The sequence below is a fragment of the Podarcis bocagei genome (genome assembly GCF_964188305.1).
Source record: "Podarcis bocagei genome assembly, chromosome: 5".
NCBI lineage: Eukaryota > Metazoa > Chordata > Lepidosauria > Squamata > Lacertidae > Podarcis > Podarcis bocagei.
The window spans coordinates 80,849,971-80,869,419 of record NC_138129.1 but is presented as its reverse complement, the minus strand read 5'-3'; the positions used below and the strand labels follow the sequence as shown (position 1 = coordinate 80,869,419).

The following is a 19,449-nucleotide window of genomic DNA, read 5'->3' as shown; positions in this document are numbered from 1 at the left end:
GTAGCAGCCGCTTTAGTATCTGCAGAATGTTTTTCTCTGTAGGGATGACCAGATGCCACTAGAGGTCTCTCTCCATCTTGCGTGGATCCCAGTCCCAAAAGGAAAGAAAAATGCTGAAGTTAATGGGAAAGTTATATCCGCTATTGGCAGACTATTACCAAAACAAGTGTACGACATGCACTAACTGGGTTATTGTCTTTAAAATGTTGCATTCATAAATGGAACTGAAGTATCCACGAGCCTGGAATAATGTAGAGGCTTTCAAAGGTTTTAGGGCCCCATTTACCTTAGTGGAATTGATCAGCTCCAATGGAATCAATGGCTGCACTGCTTGTTTCTGCCTAATACAACCCTTCGGCCTTTGTTTGAGCTTTGCTTGTGACCAGGTTTGTCCTGGTGTACAGAATGTACTGAACCTGAAATCCAGCATCCCTTGCTCTTATTATCCTTGCTTGACAGAATGTCACATGGAGACGTAATTTCCCAGCTTCACTTTTATTACTTCCCACTCTAGGGATCTATATGTCCATCACAACATCACAGAGCAAAAATCTGCGTTTGCCCTATGGAACCAAAGTGGGTGGGTGGCGGGAGCAATTAGGGGGTAGGAGTGGAGAAGGGGCTGTCAGTAAAAAGATTAAGCAGAAATGCTTTCCAAAGCTCCTAAAACAGATTTTTATTGCAAAGAAAGAAAGAATTGCCAGAGTTCCATTATGGCATGCTGGTGTGTAACATGTTCAGATGCCATCAACCACCCTTGGTTCCTGGCATAATGTTGGGGTGTCTTTTGCATTTGTTTTGGATATTTTAATATCACAGACCCCCACCCTTATCGTGCTGATAAATTCCACAAGTTTTCATTTTTAAAACAGTTTCTATCAAATCGGGGTTGAGCGAAGTACAATTTTCAAAGATACCAGCATTCTTGTGAATTTGGATTGCCTTAGGATAAATCGTTGTGCAATTGGGGAGAGGTAATAAATTAATGAGGAGCAGGCAGCAGAAATGTACTATTTTGTCTCTTTTGGATGAGAGGGCACCAGGGTTTTTCTGGTACCTTCTTTACTGTTTGACTTATTTACAGATACAGAAGTAGGTCACATTAGAAGCTATGGGCCTGCACAGCTGGCAGCGCACAAAGGCACAGAATGTGCATTAGATTCCTTAAGGAAGCAATTGCTCAGGCCCCATGCAGCCCCTTGCCCTAGCTGCTTCCAGTCCAGCTAAACTCCAACCCCAAGAAACCCCCTCTGGCTCTCTGAGTCACTCTCTCTGCCTTCCCATCCAAGATGCAACGACGCTGTGCCTGTGTTTGTTGCATTGGCTAAAGGGTGTTCCCTTCCAAAGGCAGACAAGAGAGAGAGATTTCCAGTCATTAACTCCCATTCAGCAAATATTAACTGAACATCCCTGACCATGAGCAGTCAGCTTAATAATGGTTGGCCACTCAGCCGGCATTCACGGTGGGATGCTTGAAAGCCAGCTTGTCGGATTAGAGCTATCACAAGGATTGCTAGACTTGGTTAGCATCTGCTTCTCAGAGCTATAATTTGATTGCTTATGTTTCCCATTGCAGGGTCCACCAGGGAAGGATGGCTTGCCCGGACACCCAGGGCAGAGGGGTGAAACTGTAAGTGCATTATCTGTTTTCTTCAGTATGGTGTTTTGTTTTGTTTTTAGCAAACTGCTCATTCCTCTTGGATAGAACTTGACACTTGGCAATCAACATGAACCTGGAATCCTAATCCCAGCTACAAAGCAGGGCTGGATTAACCGATAAGCACAATAGGCACACACTTAGGGTATCCAGGGAAGAGGGGGCTCCGTGGTTATTTTCCATTGCCAGATTTACCATGGACCATATTGCTATTATTACTATAGTGCAGCTGAACCAGGTTCCTAAAAAAAAAAAAGGCTCCCACGATAAAGGAGAAAATTACATAGTCACACACATACACACATATATAATAAAATAGTAATAACAGAGGTAATAGTATAGATCAATGATCTATTTTGAATTAGATATATATGGTGGCACCAAAATATTCTAAGTGCTTAGGGCTTCTAAAGGTCTTAATCCAGCCCTGCTGCAAAGCAAGGAGGCGGCTGTGATTTCCAGTGAAGACCTGAGCAGGTTGTGCAGAAGATGCTTAATCCTTCCTCCAGGCTGCTTTCCCCCACCCCTTCACTTTTCCCCACAATGTAACAAAAGTTTATATTGCAGAGATTAATATTGCACAGTTTGAAGTGACTGGAAGCATAAGAACTAGCTCCTTTTGGAAAAAAATCATCGTCCCAGCCCATAAAAATATTATTCAAATTTTTACTGGCAGAACTCTTCAAAACAAAATATAAGCATCAAAGATACAACCAAAATATCCATACAATGACTTGTGCTGTCCAGCACAGGCTCAGCATCTTACAAAATATGAAATAATCCAAATAGATCTACAAGCAAAGATCTCTCTCTCTCCTCAGCTTCCGTTCCAGCCTCCATTGGCCTTAGGCTGTTTAGTCTCCCTTCAGGAGAGCTTCATTTACATCCTCGCTCCATGCAGTTTGGGAGAACAAGACTCAATGGCCACTCCCTTTTAAAATGGAGATTTGCAGCCCAATACCTTCAACATATGATCTAAGGTTACAACACTCACAGGTACCAGAGAACAACGATCAGTTAATTAACAACTCAGCAAGAACTCAGAGTGCTCTCCTTGGCTTTAATATAGCCCCATGGAAAAACCCCACGTCAAACCTTTTCACCAATACACATTTAAGCATTCTCATTTCAGTGTCCATTAAACTGTTATACTTAACAAAAAAGGGATCGGGGAAGATCAATTGCTCAGGGAAAGCAACACAGCTCCTTTCCTGCCCATGGCGTCTCCAGTGCAGATTGCACTCTGTACCTGCCAGCAGTGGAGGTATGTCAATTCCTTGTTGGCTGCTAAATGCCTGGGACTGCTCTTGGAAGGTCACAGTGCAGCTTTGCTGAAGTAGCAGCTTTGAGTGAGCATTAGCACAGAGGATCCTCTGGCTCCCGGCAATTCTCAGGGGGCCGTTGGCTTCTTTTGCAAAAACGTTTCCTTAAAAGGATCATCAAGACACTCAATGTGCCTTCAAACATGCCTTAGGGAGTCTTTGTGTGCTTTCCCCCTCTTTTTATATATAACCCATCACTTTGTAGCATTGCTGAGCTCTTTTAAATGTGCGGCTCGCCACTCTGCTGCAGGAGAGCATCCATCTTGCAGCGCTATCTGCAGTTGCATTTGCACCAAATATCTCAGAGGTGCTGCTAGATTTTGCCCACGGCAAAATTTCAAGGCCAAATTGGATGTTCCTACATTGGTGAAACATGCAAATGAATTTTGTGGGGTGGAACAAGAAGGGCTTTGATTAGACCAATGAAATTTTTCTTGAGATAATTCCTCTCATTCCTACTTGGGGTACGTAGAAAACAGTTAAACAAGCTGTTGGTCCCCTTTTATAAAGGAGGGGGGAAATCAACATCTTGATTTCTCATCTCAGTTACTACCTCCATTTGGTATTCCTTCCATGCCTTTAAGGCATCATCTACCTGTCGGTCCCAGTCTGATTTTAAGTGTATCTATGTATAGCTGTTCTTGCTTGTCTGCTCTTAACACATCTGTGCGGATGTCTGCAACATATATTTGAACTGAATCTGAGCAATATCATTTATGCAATCATAGCCCCCTAATCAGTTTTGCAGAAAGTGCGACCTGCGAATGCTGCCACCTTGAACCGCGCTAGCGGAGGAGCCAAGCTTGCAATGATTGGAAATGATAGATCTTTGAAAGAGTCTTCAATATTTTACATTCAAGTGCGCGCAGTAATAACAGAAATGGCAGTCTTTATTCTTGGGGGAAAGACGATTCCCCTGACACCGTGCTTCATGCTTCTCATCTCTTCAGCAGATAAAAGCCGTTTGTGATGTGCAGAAGTGTCAGTATTAGTAACCATTGTCTGCTTTGTTTCTTAGGGTTTCCAAGGCAAGACTGGCCCCCCGGGTCCTGGTGGCGTGGTTGGACCTCAGGTATGATGTTTCTGCCTAACTTTAGCTTTACCAAATGTGGAGGGAGCCTTTAGTTTGGCCGTGCCTGTCGCACAGCAACCTCTTTCAAGCTGACCCATGACACAGTCTACCAATGGGGTGGATGTTCAGACCAAGACTGTTTTTGCCTCGTGCCCACATGTGCCCCCAAGCAAGTCTGTTTTGTCACTGTTCCATGTGGAGTTTTAAACGGGGAGGAAATACACAGATTTTTTTTTAATTACTGTTGTTTTTTTAAAGTAAGAAATGGCAGCTGCTATTTATGAGATGGTCCAAGGCAGGCATAGGCAACCTTCGGCCCTCCAGATGTTTTGGACTACAACTCCCATGATCCCTAGCTAACAGGACCAGTGCTCAGGGATGATGGGAATTGTAGTCCAAAACATCTGGAGGGCTGAAGGTTGCCTATGCCTGGTCCAAGGCATCCCTCCCTCCCTCCCTCCCTCCCTTCCTTTCTTTCTTTGTCTTTTTCTCTTTCTCTTTCTCTCTTTGTTTAACAGCATAAAGCTGCTAAGAGCAGCTTCAAAGTGTGGCACCTGCCACACTGGATAAAAAATGCTTTTTTATCACACATCATGATGTGCTGTCACTTCCTGAGTAACTGTTTTTTATCTTGTATTTTTATGTCATGAGCTGCCCTGAGATCTATAAATGAAGTACGATATAATTTTTTTAATAATAATAATAATAATAATAATAATAATAATAATAATAATAATAGAGAAGATGGCTGTCCCCATGTATTAATGGTGACAGCCATCTTCTATTCTGCACAATGTTGTTTTGTACATCCCATTTTATGTACAGTTACCCAGTAAGATCTGTGTGGCCACTCCTTGGAGCATGTTATAAAGCATGTTTATCACTTGCAGCAAACTGGGAGACAGAGAAGGTGATTGATTGAACCCAGTGCTTGCAGTAAATCACAGATCTATCCCATGATGTGTCCTGGTTCAAGAGTCGGGACTGAGACAGGGTGGACTTGCTTTGGAGCAAGTCCCCTGAAACAGATGAAGTTTGCATGCTTATCAGAAATTCACCTGAAAAGAAATCTGTGGGATCTGTAAATCATGGGAAAACCCTGCTCACATTAGTGCAAAAGTTTAAAAACGTACCACGGGATTGTTAGCAACCCTACAAGAGATTATGGAAGGTTTGTGGAGACCTATACATGCTCAGTTTAGGAGGTCAGAGACAGATTTGTCCTTCTACAAATGGAAGGGCATCTTTAATTTGTGGAAGGCAATTCTATCTAGTGGTAGATCCCTCTGGAGGGAAGACCATGGGGAGTCAATTTACCCTGACTTGCCCTTTTTCCAGAAGCATACCATGCTACTTTATGTGATGTTCAAGAGTTTCTCCAAACCTTCCAGACCAGAGTTGCAGGGGAAAGGAAGAAATGTCCATCTCTCCCCCCCCCAAAAAAAATACCTTCCACCCTTCCTTCTGTAGAAGGGTGCCATGAACTTACTTCAACTTATGGGAACTCTGGATCCAACCCATAGTATTTTTTTTAGGAATCACAGAGTGTCTCTTGCCTAGAAGTGCTATTGCAACAAGCCCTTAAAGAAAAGCTTTTAGATAGCCAGACCTCTCTGAATTTCTCTCTGTTCTGGTTTAACTACAGGAGTCGTATGAATCATTTTTGTTGTGTTTCTTCCAACACTTCAGTGAAGTGAAACAGCGGGCATCTTACTGAGTGCCCATTTTATCTGAATTACTGTGTGTCTCCTTCTCGGCTTTTATTGACTAAGCTTAATTTCCAATGCCTGACCAGGCTGCCTTTGAATGTTAGTAAAGGTAACTGAAATCCCATCTCAGGACTGGCATATTGTGCATTTGCTTTCTTTGCGAGGGTTTTTAATTTATTTGTATCGTATTAGCGTTTTATTTTCTTTCTTTTTAAAAAGAAAAATAGCCCGTTGCTTTCTGTCACCAGGAAAAAAATATATGCATTGCACCATGTACAGCCAAACTTGGAAGGAGCTTCCACATGAATTTGTATCATGAACACCATTATCATTCTGTGTTGATGTTTCTGATTTTTATCTTTAAATAGGAGTAATGGAAGTGTAGTGGCAAAACACGGCGTTAAATTTCCTTTCAACTAATGTCTTACAGAGTGCTTAGTACACTTTGGAATCAATGGCATTTGTTTCTGCTTTGCTTCCAAATGTATATCTGAGGGCAGTGAGCTGAATTTGGATTGCCTCATCAGAATCCAAGCAAGGCCTATTAATCAGGGTTTTGCAGTGCTACTTGATGGAGTCCTTCCCAGATAAGAGAGAGCCTGCATAATTAGCTAGGCTTCCTATTACCCCAAGACAATTTGTTGCTGTTGTTTAGTCGTTTAGTCGTGTCCGACTCTTCGTGACCCCATGGACCAGAGCATGCCAGGCACTCCTGTCTTCCACTGCCTCCCGCAGTTTGGTCAGACTCATGTTCGTAGCTTCGAGAACACTGTCCAACCATCTTGTCCTCTGTCGTCCCCTTCTCCTAGTGCCCTCAATCTTTCCCAACATCAGGGTCTTTTCCAGGGAGCCTTCTCTTCTCATGAGGTGGCCAAAGTATTGGAGCCTCAGCTTCACGATCTGACCTTCCAGTGAGCACTCAGGGCTGATTTCCTTAAGAATGGAGAGGTTTGATCTTCTTGCAGTCCATGGGACTCTCAAGAGTCTCCTCCAGCACCATAATTCAAAAGCATCAATTCTTCGGCGATCAGCCTTCTTTATGGTCCACCCCAAGACAATAGAAACAATATATCTCCACACACTTCCTCGTAACTGTACACCAGTTTGCCAACTTGCCGGACCAAGGGCAACACAGAATCATAGCCTTGTAGAGTTCAAAGAGTCATCTAGTTCACCCCCCTGCAATGCAGGAATCCCAACAGAAGCATCCATGAAAGATGATCGTCCAACCTCTGCTTTGAAACCTCCACTGAAGGACATTTCACCATCTCCCGAGGGAGACCGTTTGACTGTCTCTTACTGTCAGAAAGTTCTTCCTGGAGTTTTGTCAGAATCTCCTTTCTTGTATCTCAAAGCCAATGCTATTGGCCACATTTGCTGGACACTTGGGCCATGTGCATCAGAAAGGAAGGGTGTAGACCGCTCACCGTCACATGAAGAATGGCAGAAACTGGGATGTGGAGTTTCCAGTGAGCAGGAAAGGTGCCACAGCGCTAAAGACCATCTCTCCTCAAATTCTTACCATTCAGCAATCACAGCTAGATATGGACAGATCAGCCCATCTTTGTTCTGTGCCAGTACCTTTGGGAATTGGTCCAACTTACCTGTTTTCTTTCTTTCATTTTAAAAAATATTTTTATTAGTTTTTACATGAAATTTCCAAAAAGCATACAACTTATTTTCTTATCTTATTAGGTGTTTTGGACTTCCGTCAACCACATCTGAAGATTTTTCAATCTTTATCACTTAATCTGCATTTCATTAATTTTACTATTACTTTTAATAGTCCTTCACTAATAATTCTCTTCATACTTTCCTCTGCAATATTTCACATAGTCCTCCTTACAAAACTTCTTGCAATCCTACTAGCCTAATCTGTTGATTACAATTGCTTTTCAAATAGTTCACATATTTACTCCAGTCCTCTGAGAATCTCTGATCCCGCAGGTTTCGAATCCTTCCTGTCATCTTGTCTAATTCTGCATAGTCCATTAATTTCGTCTGCCATTCCTCTTTCATCAGTAATTCTTCTTGTTTCCATATCTGTGCCAATAGTACTCTTGCTGCCATTATTGCATATTAAAACAGTTTATTATCCTGTCTATTAATAGCCTCTCCTACAATGCCAAGTAGAAATGCTTCTGGGTTGTTGTTTTTTTTATAAATGTATATTTCAACATCTTTTTCATCTCATTATATATCCTTTCCCAGAAGCTTTTCACTTTCTTACATTCCTACCACATGTGATAAAAATATCCTTCTTTTTCTTTACATTTCCAACATTTATTACTTATTTTATACATTTTGGCTAATTTCACTGGTGTAATATACCTGTTTTCATGCAGATTTTAAAGTGAAAATCCTAAAACATAACAATAATCCCATGGTACAAACTTGATAACAGATGGTCCAAGGGTTGCCTTTTCCTTTCCAAAAGCAGCATTTCAAAACTAGTAACTTCAGTGCCATGTGGCTGAAAGCCCCTTTAAAATGCTTGGTGGAAGTGCAGGGAACTATATAGGGAACTATATGCACATTTTTGGCCACTGATATATGCATTTTGTACACATTAATTGGCCGGAGAACTGCATTGCAAAATTTCAAATGTTGGCTGCGTTTTGGTTTGTGCATTGTTTCAGAAGGTGCAAATTAGGAAGACTCACCATTGAATCTCATTTCTCCCCTATCCCATCATAGCACTACCACGTCCTGACCATTTTGGGAGTAGGATGCTATCGCGGTACAACTGTGTTTGGAGATCTTAAATGCTGAAGGCCATTTGACCATGACAAGAAAATTGGTTATCTGTATTCCTCTTGGAAGTGGAGGTCAAGGAATATGTCAGTGGCATGGGATAATTAATGCTGTTCCTTTGGTTTCTTAGGGCCCCACTGGCGAGACTGGCCCAATAGGTGAGAGAGGTCATCCTGGTCCTCCAGGCCCACCAGGTGAACAAGGTCTTCCAGGGGCTGCTGGGAAAGAAGGTGCTAAGGTATCAGTGTTGGCATGTGCACTTCTGTTGGATGCATGGAAACACACTAACATTTTCTTGTGTGGTGATCTGAATGGGCAGTTTGCCACAGCTTCAGAGATACACAAGGGATTTGTTACTTCAGATCTAACTTTGTTGAGTGGTGGGTAGTGGCGGACCTACATTCTGGGAACCCCTTGGCAGCCAGCAATGAGGTCTAGCTAGCCACTGTAGTCTTCTTCAATGGGGTTGTTCCATGACAGATCACCATACCATCACAATGTCTGTGCTACTGACTCTCAAACTCTGGGATGGAAATATATGCAACAATAAAATATATCAATTTGACTCAAATCAATGCGACTCAGATTAGGTCTACTAGACCCCTGAGATTTAAGCAAAGCAGACGAAAATAGCTTCTGGGGGCTCTCTTGGATTAGGGGCCATGAAGCTTAAGTTTCATTAGTTTCATAGTAGATCTGCAGTGCAGTAGCCCTGGCAGTGGGAATTAGTGCAGGGAATGGCCTTCAACACTGGAAGAATGATGCTCCCTAGCATCCAAATGGGTCTACATTGTAATGGTCTGAAATGTCCAACAGTGGCAAGTGCAGTTAATGAAGCTGCATGGGTGCACTGAAGATTGAGACTGTGTGCTTAGGAGTGCCGAACCTCACGTAAAAAGTAAGCTGGCATTGGATTGATTATGGCTGAGATGAAAACTTGTGTAACTGCTTCTTTGATCAAAAGAACAATGATAAACGAGTTCAGGAAGAGAGTTTACTCATAAAAGTCAATGCCTTAGCATAGGTTCACGTCTCAGATCTTTATTGGTTAGTAAAAAAAAGAACATCAGCTCTTTTAAATTTGGCAGGATTTTCAGAATTTGCCATGTGAGTGGATGCAGAATCTCATTGCCATTAAAATCCAGCATATGTGAGAAATCATGGCTGAACTGCCTGCAATTTGTTTTTGATCTGTTTCCTTAGGGTGATCCAGGTCCTCAAGGCATCTCTGGAAAAGATGGACCTCCAGGACTCCGTGGTTTCCCAGGTGAAAGAGGCCTGCCAGGAGCTCAGGTGCAGTATTAAGGATGTGTTCCTAACGCTATTTGCATGGGGTTAAATCTTCAGTAGGAGTTACTTCTGGTGTCTGCACATTGTTATATTAACTGTTAAGAGAACAATGTCCACACAGAGTGCTAAAGGGTTTTTTTAAAAAAAAATATATAAAAAGTACAGTACAGATTATCTTCTGACATTTAAAAATCAATTTATGAATGTCTATTAAATGTACAGCACTAATTGTGTCTTCAGGCATTGCTCTCTGTCAGTTTCTTGAGGTGCCATTTCCTGTCCTGTCCTCCTCGTTGATGGGGAGGAGACGATGATGATATGGTTAATCAGGAGGTGGTGTCTCCTGACTTGATTTGCCAGGGAAGATCCAACATCTCAGGCTCAATAGGTCCTAAACACCAATTTACAATATACTGACTGCTTAGCTCTTAAAGAAGGCTTCCTCAAACTTGGCACTCCAGATGTTTTGAGACTACAATTCCCATCATTTCTGACCACTGGTCTTGCTAGCTGGGGATCATGGGAGTTGTAGGCTAAAAACATATGGAGGACCAAGTTTGAGGACGCCTGTCTTAAAGGCTTGGTTAGTGGTTAAGTGCTTGTCAGAAGTGGTAAGAGTCAGAAATTTTTTAATCAATGTATATTTTGTTAAAAGCTTAGAAAAAAAGATTTTGACTTTTAGAGGAGAGAGGAAGAGTGATCTATTTTTATTTTACTTTAAGCTGCTCTAGGGTTTAATCATAGGAGGCCTGCAGTCCAGTATACACTTTCCTGGGAGTAAACATCGCTCCTCCTTTCTCTCTCTCTCTTTCTTTCTTTCTTTCTTTCTTTCTTTCTTTCTTTCTTTCTTTCTTTCTTTCTTTTGCCATAAAGTGGAACAAACAAAGGGTTCTGCAGTAAATAGCCCATAGACTATTCATGTTCTGTAGATAGAACAGATGAAATAAAACACCTTGAAATGCTGTGTGTCACTCTTCAAATAGTGACGATGGTAATAATGACAAATAATGCCTTCTTTTGGTAGGGTGGAGCTGGTCTGAAAGGAGGAGAAGGTCCACAAGGTCCACCGGGTCCCATTGTAAGTAGAATTGCTTGAAGGACAATGAAAAAAATATTAGTATGAAAAAATGACTTCCTTTTTTATTTATGTGTATGTGCTCTTGTGAACAGTATCTAAATGAATGTCATTCAGTTCTGTCAATAGCCATTCCCTAGTAATTATGAGTCGACAAACAGAAGGAACTATCAACACAAACATATTGGCCCATCTGAAACCTGCTGTTATCAGCAGGAGACAAATGGTATTTTCTTGTTTTCTTGTTTTATTAGAAATTATAAAGGGGTGGGGGGAGAGATAAGAAGCCTCTAGTGGCAGGAAAATGAAGAGCCTACTGTACTGAAAGACTGCTGTGAAATTCTGTCCAGCCTTCCTTTCGTTCTGAAATACATAGAAGTTTGGCTCAAACTATAAGTTACGTTACTCACTCTTTTAAAACACAGGTGCACACACAGAGGGAAAGCAAGAAACTGGCGCAGGGCCCCGATCCAGATTAGGAGTGTTCTTAAATTGTCGACTTTTGTTTTCAAGAAAAAGCAGCTGAGGGGGTCCTGATCTGGAACATGCTCCCAGTCTGGATCAGAATCCTACACCAGTTGCATGCTGAAAATCATTGTGCTCATGACAACCTTATGACATGTGATATTACTTTCATGATAATACACTTCAACATTGATCTAGTGGTTCTGCCGTCATTGCAGACGTTGGTGCTTCTCTCTCATACGCACCTTTATTCCTGCCCAGAAAGTCTGAAGGGCAGGAAACCAGGAAAAGCTGTTGTACATCAAAGTTGTACCAAATCTTCTGGTCTGCGGTAAAGAGCTGGGTTTCCTCCAATATTAGAGAGGTGTGGTGTGAAATTGCTACATCAGAGTAGAGTACAGTAGACATTTTCTCCCTCCTTTCCCAGTACAATGAGAGTAAAAGCAGAGTGACACAAAGCGTGTTCTCCTTAATAGAGAGCACGCGTTGTGGTGCGGTCTAGCAGGTCACCCCACTGTTGCTGGGCAGATCTGTTGGTTTGCCATGGGCTGTGATTGGGTACTTGTGTTTCTGGGGAGTTTTTGATGTTGCCAATTTGTGGGTTGGACTCAAAGTTTTAAATATTGGGCACGCAGCTTTGGGCGTTCTCTTTTGCTGTGTGCACTGGATCACCCGCCCACCCTCCCTGAACTGGGGATTTTGCACTTGACCTTGCTATGCCTGTCATGGGGTCACCTGCTTTGGGGGCAGGGGCCTTGTAGGAATTTTGTCCATTTGGCTGATTGGCTGGAGCCATCTGGTTTTTGCCTACTGTGTAGCAAATCGTCACAACTTGTAAGGTTTGCGGTTAGGCATTGGTTAAAAAATTGGTTGGTGGAGGGGTAAGTGCCTACCCCTCCAATGCTGGTGTTGCAAGGGAATTCCATTAAAGGAATCCAGAGGCTTGCCATGCTTTCATCCAAGTCCCTGGCATTGGGCTTGGGCCGCGCAAGCCTCTGGGAGCATGCGGGGAGAGGTGAGGGTCTGGTGCTCAGCATCATTTCTCCCCAATATTGTTTTCCCTGACTGGCTTCCGCTGGAATCCGGAAGTCAGTTCTGTCCCTGGACGGGGGGGGGGGGGGGGACAGATAGTCAGAACCAATGCCTAAGCAACCACTCACAGTTATATATTTAAATAAAGTTGTGGCCAAAATTATGCCAAAAACCTTAAACAAAAATTACGTCTGATGTGTGAGTTATTGGGGTGACTTGGGGACCTCAACACGCAAACAATAGGATAATGTGATGCAGGTCATACTGGACTGTACCACTTTTAACAGGAGCTGGAGGTCCCATGTGTGTGTGTTCTGTCCGACATAAAAACAACTTTCTGGAACATGAGGGTGAAGATATGTAAGCTAGCCTTCCTTTGTGATTTCTACTTGTACACATTCCGGTGGGGCACAAGCTCCTCTCTTCAGGCATCATGCCTGAAGAAAAAATAGCAACCCTTATAGTGAGCACTGGGCCACACATGGTCTGCCCTGCCTTGCCAGTAAATGATCTTCCAGCCTTGCTGGTTGTGAGAGTAGAGAAAGGCTGGAAGGGAACTCCTGCTCTGTTTAGTTGGAAGATGAGTAGAAGCTTCTGAGCAGTTGCGTTCCCAATTTTGTGGATGGATCAACTCATGTTCAACTGAATGTGGGCAGAGAGAAGTCCCTTCAGACATTCCTCACTCAGCATGGGAAGGCCAGGAACAGAGAGGGATTGACTTGTGTGCATGGGGATATTGAGGGCAGGGCCTCATGGCCCCATTCCTCCTATGTAGGTATTTCCTGTTTAGACACCTGAATAGTCAAGTGTCCGACTGTGAGTTTCTTGATCATGTAGCTTAGCTGTCAGTTCCCAGTAAACCTCAGTAAAATACAGACAGGGGAGAGAGGATGCTGTAAGACCACTACATCATTGGTTTTATTTTTAATTTCCATTGGGGGGATACTTCTGTTTGATTTTGAAGTCTTGCACATGTATATTCATTTCTCAACCAACTTGTGAAAACAAACCAGCTCCCCTCTGTGGGGTAAGATTCTAATTGCCATGAAATTTAATTCTCACTCCCTGGGAATCGTAATCAAAGCAAAGCAGCATTAATCCTTTTCTATGCTTCTCAGTCATGCCGTGTGAATATTTAAGGCCAGCCCTCATCCCCTGCCATTCTGACTTGGGTATTTCAGGCATGTGATCAGCTGGGTCAGGGGAAAAAGAGAGCACAGGGGCAAGCAAGCAAGCAAACAAACAAACAAACATCCTTTTTCATTATGTGTGTTTTAGAACAAGCTTCTCTCAGACAAAAAGAGCATTTTAAATTCAAAGAGCCCAAACACAAAAAGAAAAGTCTTTTGAATACAAGTATGTTTGGAACTTGTTAGAAGCATCACCAAGTTTGTGTTACCCACAAATAGGGTGTATCTACGCACAGGGGAGAAAAACTCTATAAATAAGTCAGAAATTAAATTGTTATAACAAAAGATAAAAAGCACTGTGGAAAATCGCTTAGAAATATTATTTTTTTGCTCTCCAGTGCCGTCTGATGTTGCATTCAAAACACTGTTTTTTGACTAATGCAGCTGAGTCCATGGACATCAACATAGAAGTCAACAACTTTTTTTTTTTAGTCAGTTAAGCGAATTTCACATTTTGTGTCTGGCAAATTTCATAATAACATTGGCTTGGTCGACATAAGCAGGGGTCAGGACACATAACACTCCAAATGTTGGATTATAGCTCCCATCATCTATGATGGGAGCAGTAAACTAACAACATCTGAAGATTAGTCCCCCCCCCCCTTACGCTAAAGACTCCTTCACATATTACATTCCACCTGAGGGCCAAACTATATGCAACGCTGAATTATGGGTAGTTTCTCCAGACATTCACACCTGTTTTTCTCCAGGTGTAGAGACTTCAACTGCCTCAGAAGCCCCATGTGTTTTAGTAGGGTGTCTTAACTCATTAAACTCACTAAATATAGACCCCTGGAGAAGGGGTGTAGCTCAGTGGTTGAGCACATGATCTGCCTACAAAAAGTCCCAGGTCCCTAGCATCTCTGGGTAAAGCCAAGGTAGACTCCTCTTTGAAGGTATAGAGACCCACATGGAGATGGTACTGAGCCGGATGGGTCAATGAGCTGACTCAACAGAAAACAGTTTCCTGTGTTCCAGCCACTGAAACCAGGGAGCAGAGGCAGGGAAACCAGAGAGCAGGGCAATTACAGCAGCAAAAGTGCCGTGTGTATTTTGGCTGTTAGCTCTTTCAGTTGTATACCTAAAACTTTTAAATATGAATGTGATAAATCTTTGCAACCATAGAATGACATCAATTCAGGAATCAGGTGTGACTTTGACTCCCCATCTAATATATACTCAGAGGCAAATCTTAAGAGATATGGTGAAATACCGTCCCTGAATCTGAGCCAGAAAGCATGATTTCCAATGGAGAAAAAGCAATGCTGGAGTGAGCCCAGACTCCACTGCTTTCTGGCACTTCCTGGACCCGATCCTAGAGCAGGCTGTCCTAGCAGAGCTTGCGTTTGCCACTGAATTTAATTCAGTGATGAATGCAAACCCTGCTTTTCCCAGGCAATGGCAAGACTTGGACAAGGAGCTTCCAAGTGGGACCAGGCTTGCATTTGGTGCCAGATTTAAAGGCATTGAATGAATGCAAGCCCTGCTTGTGGAAGAACAACCAGGAGGACATTTTAAGACTCCCCATTGTTCCTCTGCACCCACAGCTTTACCTGCCCTCATGTTGTATAACTTCAGGTATGGGGCAGGTAGCCAAGGCTTGGGAGACACAATGTTATGGACCAAATTGGGCCCACTGGAATGGGCTGGAGGTTCTCCACCTGTCTTTTAAAGCAGAGATGTGGGGGACATCTCACTAGAAGAATTAGGGCACTTGCCAATCTTTTAGCAGTCTTTGTCCTAAATTGTGCAGTGTTGCTGGTTATTAAATAGTTTGTTCAGTGGTCTTTTCTTTTAATTGCAGGGTTCACCTGGTGAACGTGGTCCGGCAGGTACTGCTGGCCCAATTGGTTTGCCTGGACGTCCCGGTCCCCAGGGTCCTCCTGGGCCAGCAGGAGAAAAGGGAGCTCCGGTGAGTAATTCTAAAGAAAGAGAGAAGTAATATTACAGAAATTATTACTTTTCATATCCAATAATGTTAGCTCTTCACACTCCAATACCTTTCTATTGCATATGTGCCTGGCATACTCCCTCTCTATTTACAATAGAGCACTGCAGAAATTTAATTAAACTCGATGACATTTTTTGGCACACTTTATCAAGCCCTAAGGCCCAGGGAGAGGGGTTAAACAAAGCTGATCATCATGAACACAATAGTGGCTGCCTCTGATGATAAAATAGTTTGTCACGCCGTAGCTTTGATTTAACCTTAGTGCCCTAATGCTCTGCTTTACAAAGTGTGCCTTTATTTCCCATTTTCGTATCAGATTTCATCGTCACCTACTCCTGCTCTCTGCTACCTTTCTAGTCAAGTGCAACTTTTAAATGAAAACATCACGGGTGGGAACTTTCAGACCTCCTGATGTTGTTAGACCCCCCCCAACTCCCATCATCCTTGGCCACTGGCCATGCTAGCTGGGACTGATGGGAGCTGGAGTCCAGAAATATCAGAAGGGCAAACTGATGCCCCATTCCTGCTATACATAGATGGAAATGCTCCTCAGATATAGGGGAGTAGCTTTTGTCATCTTCATATGAATCTCCCCCGGCCCAGGTTCAATGCCATGTCATAGACAGTGTCTCTGTATCTTAATTATATCTAAGAGGTAAATATTGTATATTATCTAAGAATTATTAAACCACAGAGTTCAAAAGTAAGCAGAGTTTTAGTCCTCGTGGAAAACTCCGACAGATGTCGCAAAGGAAACCTGTGGGCAGGACACATCAAACAAGTTATGTGAATGCAAGAGGGTCCTGTTTTTCCTGCTACATTGAATGACAATCAGCTTTTGAAACTGAGGATATTTTCAAAAAGTGCATCCATGGTATGCCAAGGAGGTCTATAGTTCAAAGGAAAAAATGTTCAATAATTCCACTGGGTTTGCAGTGTGCGAGAATGGAATTAAAAATTACAATATGAAATGAAATGCCTGGCTGGTGCTGAAAACAGCACAGAGCTCCCGCTATGTAACATAGAACTTTGAATCAAGTGCTTCCTTGCCTCCAGTCCACAGCATTGACCTGGTACACACATACCATTAAACCGTGAGTAAACCACAAGTTGCTCCACAGACAATCAAACAAACAAACCATGGATTGTTTCTCCATAGTTGGGTTCGTTTTCCAGCTGCTCTTGCCTTATTGCCTTTGCATTTTGGTAAGCAACTGTGGCAGCGTGGCAAATCAAACTGCTATTAATTGCGGGTGCTGGGTTGCACATAACACCAAGTCATAGTTAAAACAAACCAATTTTCATAAGCCAACAGCAAACCATGGCTTTTGATCATGGTTAGTTGACAGTAAAGAAAGTATAATTAAGCCACGGGCCAGGGATTGCACTGAAAGCTAAGCCCTGATTTAATAAAGCATGGCTTAGCATTATGTGCAAATGATGCCATTGATTACCAGCAACATGGTGAAAGGTCAGGGATGGTGGGAATTGTAGTGCAGCAACTTCTGGAAGGCACCATGCTGGCTACATCTGCCATATTAGTACGCCATTCTTCAGTATGAAACTGAAGCTGTGTAGTCCAATGTGCATTTACATGGGAGTCCCAATAAACCCAGTGAGTCTTCTGTCTGAGTATATATGTACAGAATTGTGCTGTAAATTGATTTCGTTAATCTCTCACAAAATCCTATCAATAGATATTTTGCCGGTGTTCTAAGCTCCACTTTCCCTCCCTATATGATCCTATTGTTCCCTGCCTCCAAATAAGTATTGGCATTATGCTAACTACATGATATTGACAACAAATAACTCATTAACATAGAAGACTGTATTCCTGAGATTTTTCATTTCTTCACCTGCTTCGGTATATTTAATTTATCTGTCTGCAGAGTCTCCAGCAAGTTATGTTATCTGTATTTTCATTTCTGTTTTCTGTCGGTTATTTATCATGCACTTATCATAAAAATGTATTGAAATTTCTGAAATGCAGACAATGGTTACTATAACAACTTAAGCTGCTTTGCAATGTACCATTCTGAATTTTGTAATTTATATGTATGAGTCCTTATCGTGACTGAGTGAGCCACTTGGAGCTGGGTTCTTAGAAAAATTGAACGCTGTGACCTTGAAGCTACCAAAATGAACCCATGAACATAGTGTTCAGAAGGTTTCAGAAGTCAAGCTCTGAAGAAAATTGGAGATAATCCCACTGTAGCCAATCAGTGACCTGAAACTCTGCTCTTTGCAGCTCACATGTTCAGCTTTGTCTGCCATAGACAGTCGGGTGCAGCCTAGACTGCTACAGTGTATTGTACCTGGGACTGCCTTTGGAAACGATTCAGAAATTTCAGTGCAAAGCATATATTTCTGGTTTCAAAACAACACCACTGGTCCATTTCCAACATTGATTGATTACACTGGTGCTAACCTACAACATGTGGGCTGAGAGTACCTGAAGAGTCTTCTTCCCTGTGGTCCTGCTCATCCATTCAGATCTCTAGAGATGCAGTGGGCAGTGACTTGACAGGGTGCCTTTTCATTTGTGAAAAAGGGACGTGGGTGGCACTGTGGTCTAAACCACTGAGCCTCTTGGGCCTGCCTATCAGAAGGTTGGTGGTTTGAATCCCTGCAACAGATTGAGCGCCCGTTGCCCTGTCCCAGCTCCCGCCAACCTAGCAGTTTGAAAGCACACCAGTGCAAGTAGATAAATAGGTACTGCTGAAGTGGAAAGGTAAATGGTGTTTCCATGCGCTCTGGTTTCTGTCACGGTGTCCTGTTGCACCAGAAGCAGTTTAGTCATGCTGGCCACATGACCCAGAATGCTGTCTGTGGACAAACGTCGCCTCCCTCAGCCTGAAATGAGATGAGCGCTGCAACCCCATAGTCACCTTTGATTGGACTTAACCATCCAGGGGTCCTTTACCTTTCCCTTTTACCTTTCATTTGTGGTATTCCACCTCTAAAACACACTATCCATTTGTTTATTCTGATGTCATTTTGGTCCAAAAAAGACCTTTTTATTTCTGTGGTCCTGTCAACTGAGATTTATTCTTTTGTTTCTTCACTCCTCTATTTGATGCCGTTTTTATTACTGTTTGGCTGTTTGCGTTTTCTGTTTTTAAATATTTTAGGTGTGTATTTTATTTCATAAAAATTATATACCACTTGTTTGTAAAGAAAAACCTCAAAGCTTTTATGTTACCTGCTTTGGGCATCCATGTGCCAAAAAGCAATGGATAAATTTTATAGTATTTCTTTTTTCCTTTAATGAGATTGTTCTGATGCTACAGGTATCACCATATAGCATTGCTCAGAGGTTTTTACTTTGCAGAGAGAGAGGTCAGAGATGGCAAATAGGAAGTGGAGGTTGGTGTAGTGAGATTCAGGTGCAAGTAAATGAGAGATGTGCCTAGTTTGTGAATTAAAGTCATAGGCGACTGGGATCAATTGTACATTGTTTCTGCTTTGCGAATGAGCAGCTGATTTCGTACGTTTGGGTGGATGGGGGGACTCACTGTTGTACCAAGATATTACACATCAAGTTTCTTCATGCACAAAGTGCCGAGCAGATGTGTTTCTCACACAGCTCTCCGTCTGCTAGGTTTAATTGTGCAACAAGGTGTGTGATGGAAGGAAGGGGAGAGGGAGAGAGATAACCCTTTGGAAAGCTTGTTTTGCAGCTATCAACACTTGGTGTCAGTTGCCAAAATGAAAATCACAGATATCAATTGCATTCTAGCCTTTGCAAAACACTCAAAGGAGAGTAGGATAATGGATTGATGAGTAGATAGAGGAAGCAGGACTGTTGAAGGCATGGAAGTGAGAGTGACAAAAGACTAGGGTGTTACTCATAAGCAGACAACAGTTATGTGGGATAAACAGAGAAAAGGTGTAAATGGAGACAAGAGGGGTGATACAGGAGGACCTCAACC

At 42.5% G+C, this 19,449-nt stretch overlaps 1 protein-coding gene and 1 long non-coding RNA gene across 5 annotated transcripts in view; one reads left to right on the top strand and one right to left on the bottom strand.

Moving 5' to 3' along the window:
• COL11A1 (collagen type XI alpha 1 chain) overlaps nt 1-19,449 on the top strand; it is a 261,102-nt gene that overhangs the window by 178,754 nt on the left and 62,899 nt on the right. For all 4 annotated transcript variants that reach the window (XM_081194925.1, XM_081194923.1, XM_081194924.1 and 1 more), the window contains 6 exons: nt 1,577-1,630; nt 3,998-4,051; nt 8,645-8,752; nt 9,718-9,807; nt 10,829-10,882; nt 15,371-15,478. In XM_081194925.1, the coding sequence (XP_081051051.1) occupies nt 1,577-1,630; nt 3,998-4,051; nt 8,645-8,752; nt 9,718-9,807; nt 10,829-10,882; nt 15,371-15,478 (468 nt within the window). The remainder of the gene's footprint in view (nt 1-1,576; nt 1,631-3,997; nt 4,052-8,644; nt 8,753-9,717; nt 9,808-10,828; nt 10,883-15,370; nt 15,479-19,449) is intronic.
• Nucleotides 10,815-17,460, bottom strand: LOC308587438. The gene is made up of 3 exons (XR_014008382.1): nt 17,374-17,460; nt 15,378-15,488; nt 10,815-10,895 (listed from the first exon to the last, which is right to left on the bottom strand). It is a non-coding gene; the product is annotated as an uncharacterized lncRNA (long non-coding RNA).